The sequence below is a fragment of the Lolium perenne genome, chromosome 4 (genome assembly GCF_019359855.2).
Source record: "Lolium perenne isolate Kyuss_39 chromosome 4, Kyuss_2.0, whole genome shotgun sequence".
Taxonomy (NCBI): Eukaryota; Viridiplantae; Streptophyta; class Magnoliopsida; order Poales; family Poaceae; genus Lolium; species Lolium perenne.
In genome coordinates, this window is record NC_067247.2 from 323,703,438 (window position 1) to 323,706,810 (window position 3,373).

The following is a 3,373-nucleotide window of genomic DNA, read 5'->3' on the forward strand; positions in this document are numbered from 1 at the left end:
CTTCGAATAGACACCTCTGATAGAGCAGCTTCTTCAAATAGACCTATGGCTTATCAAAGTTCAGGCCAGTCGGCCGATGTTGTGCTGCACTGTACTGGTAGGATGTAACTAGTCAGAGGAGCAAGATTTTGATGTTAAATCTCAAAGATGGGTACTTTCCAACATCCAGAAAATAGAAGTACGTAAGTGTTTTCTGCAGTCAGTGCACTGTAGATAGTAAGATAACTGAAACATCCAAAAATAGAACCTTGAAAGCGTTCCTGCACTGTCGTAAGATCTTGAGATAACTGAAACACCCAAAATAGAACTTAAAAAGTTTGTTCTGTACCGTATGATCTAAGGATAACTGAACACCCAAAAATAGACAGAAAAAAGGGGCCTTCAGAAAGCGAAGCCAACATAATGAGAAATGATTGCTACCAGTGGTAGTTAATATCTCAGTTTGCCAAAAAAAAATAACAACACGCCAAACAGACTAACATAGTAGGCAAACAACTTTAACTTCTGTTGAATGGCTTAACCGAACAATCTGCCCTTTTTTCCTCAATGCAAATATACTCTCATGCTTTCAGAAACCTGCTAAGCTAGTGATTTTTTAATAAAAGTTTTAGTACTCAAATTTTGACAGCACAAACTTTTTATAAAAGGTTGCTACAAACATACTATATCAAAGGCCAAGGTATTGAGGTAAGGCTCACAAATGAAAAGAATGGATTCTGCACATTAGAGTACCAGAATGGAATTAAGAGAAACTATCAGGCGTTTTACTTGCTTAAATCCTAGTGGAGCACAAGGTTAACAAGAGGTCAAAAATAAACACTAGGCATGTGAGTATTTAATGCAAAGATTTGACAGATATGGCAAATACAAATTAAACTACATCACCTAGTCCTAGGAGAGAGAGCGGTTATATTTAAACTTTCACTGGAGAAAACCTCTAATTAAAGCCAAGAACTTCCAGACCATAACAGACATTTGAAGCATTAAATGCCATCTAATAAATTAGAAAGACTGTTGCCGTTACACTACAACTTCTAAATTGACAGATACAGACAGACATCCTACTTCACTCCACAGCTGAAGCTACAAGTAGGCAAGTAAATTAAATCCGAGAAACTGAACATTGGCTACAGGCTAATTCTAAAAACTTCTGCAGATTGGCAAGAGCAGATACAGACGACACCTCATACCACACTGCAGCTTTGGACCCTACAAGGCGATAAACACGCCATGACCTTTACCTGATCGTTACAAACTTGTTTGTGCCATGCTTGGCCCAGAAGGTCTTCAGGTCAATTGGGTTATTAAGGTTGTACCCTTCACCAGCAAGCTTCTCAAGAACCTTTTTGAATGCACCTTGGCTCATCTTCCTTCCAGCAATACGTGCGCCACGGCGCTTTGTGTTCATTGGCAGCGGATAGGTTGAAATAGAAGTTGTGCAGCATGCAGACTGCCAGCCACCTGCACCCCAACGGTAGCACTGCTGGGGAGTTCCAGTGCATGAGCACACAGGTGTTGCTATCCTTGAAATGTCAAAATCAATACCATTAATCACCATTCCCAAAGGCTTGATAGGACCCCTACTTCGGGGTGTACGGCTCTTGGGTGCCCCATCTTCTTGTGGTGTAGCAACCTTCCTAGGCTTCTTCGGCTTAGGTGACTTGGGCTGACGACCTTGCTGCCTCTTCTTTGCAGGCGGCTTGTTTCCGGCCACAGAATGCTCTTCAATCAACGGTGGGGTTACGTGCTCCTCCTCGGGAGGAGGCTCTTGTGGCTGCATCATCTGAAGAGTGTGCGCACCACGCCCATCTTGCATTCCACGCGCATCTTGCAGCATCCCGAAACTGGCAGGGTGGTGATGCACAGCATGTCCAGGATGTCCATTATGACCAGCAGGCCCAACAGGGACAGAATGAAGGACCTTCTGCTCGCGGGGATGTTGATGCTGATGCTGATGCTGCGAGGGGTGCACCCAGGCCTCATTGCGCACAAAGTCCATGTGAATAGCCGGCTGCTCTGTGGGCATGCCACCAGAGGGTTCGCAGCCACCATAACCACGGGGGTGATGTGAATGTTGTGGGTGGTGCTGGACGTTGTGGTGTCCATGGTGCTGCAAGAAGGTGCCATTCGGGAGCAGCGGCTTTGTGTCCCGATGGTCGCCGGTCACAGATGACATCAGCTGCAGGCCGAGGTTGCCTTTCATGGTCTCATAGAAGCCCCAATTCCGAATGCCTAAGCTGCCGTCGTCGTCCATCTCGGCTGGTCAAACAGACTGAGTCGAAATCCAAGAACCGAGATTGGAGCGAGAAATGTGCTCTTCTTTCAGATTTCGGTCAGCCTATCTCCCCTAACATTCCCTTCCGAACGACAATCCCTGAAATCTATTTCGAACAAATATCAAGGATCTGTAAGCAGGGGCGGATCTAGATGGCGTGCCCGCCGGTCGCGCACGGGCAAACCCAGGAATTGTGAAATGTCGGAGGGATTTAACAAATCACTGCATGAAACAACATCATACCTCGAAATCCAACGACCAAAGATTGCGGCCGGGGTGGAGACGGCAGGGGAGGCGATGCTTCGATGCGGAAGAACTGGTGCGGCGATGGCGGCGACGCACGTGAGAGGCGGAGGGCTTGACGGGGGGCGAGGGCGAATTGAGGGCGTCGGCGGTAACGCTGGGCTACGGGCAGGGAGCGCGGTGGTACAGTCCAGGGGAGATGGAGCCGCCTTGGGTCGGGTTGGTTAGGTCAGGTGAGGATTGAGGAAGACGAAAGAAAGGTACGGGACGGTGAAGAGAAATTCTTATAAGGTTGAAATTTACGATCCGGTAAATATTGAGGAACTGCGGAGTACAAACGGCTGTGTGCACTAGAGGCAAACAATGTGTGTTTTGATCATATCTCGAATAAAATCGTTAAAATTATACTCCCTCCGTTTACATTTTTTTTTATAACCATGCACTTTATTGATCAAATCATCATAATGTCATTACAAATTGCATCCCTTATACACGCGGGAGCACCAGAACGTCACACACGACTCTCTAAGGACTCACACGCCTTGGCTAGTAAGTGGGCAGCGACGTTTACTGGACGGTAGACATGGCAGAACTCACAAGAAACAAAGTCTCTGGACATCAGCTTGATATCCTCAATCCCCGGCCCGCACAAGGAGCGATCAACCTCCCCAGAGCGAATGCGTTGGATCACCGAGAGGCAATCCGAAGCGATGATGATCTTGGAGAAATTCTCCTCCAGAGCAAAGGAAACCGCGCGGCGAACGGCGATGGCTTCCGCAGTCTCGGGAACGACGACCTCATCGTATCGCTCGCCGCAAGCAGCCAGGAGCGATCCATCAAGGTCACGAGTGACAA

The 3,373-nt window shown here is 47.5% G+C and overlaps 1 protein-coding gene across 2 annotated transcripts; it reads right to left on the bottom strand.

Moving 5' to 3' along the window:
* Positions 1–974: 974 nt before the first annotated feature.
* Positions 975–2,777, bottom strand: LOC127296248 (protein Barley B recombinant). 2 transcript variants are annotated; one of them, XM_051326284.1, is made up of 2 exons: positions 2,519–2,777; positions 975–2,374 (listed from the first exon to the last, which is right to left on the bottom strand). In XM_051326284.1, the coding sequence occupies exon 2, from the start codon at positions 2,252–2,254 to the stop codon at positions 1,238–1,240; it is 1,017 nt and encodes a 338-aa protein (XP_051182244.1). In that variant the 5' UTR covers positions 2,255–2,374; positions 2,519–2,777; the 3' UTR covers positions 975–1,237. The 2 variants fall into 2 exon arrangements, with proteins under 2 accessions (XP_051182244.1, XP_051182243.1); XM_051326283.1 differs by having other exon boundaries at positions 975–2,381.
* Between the last annotated feature and the right edge of the window lie 596 nt (positions 2,778–3,373).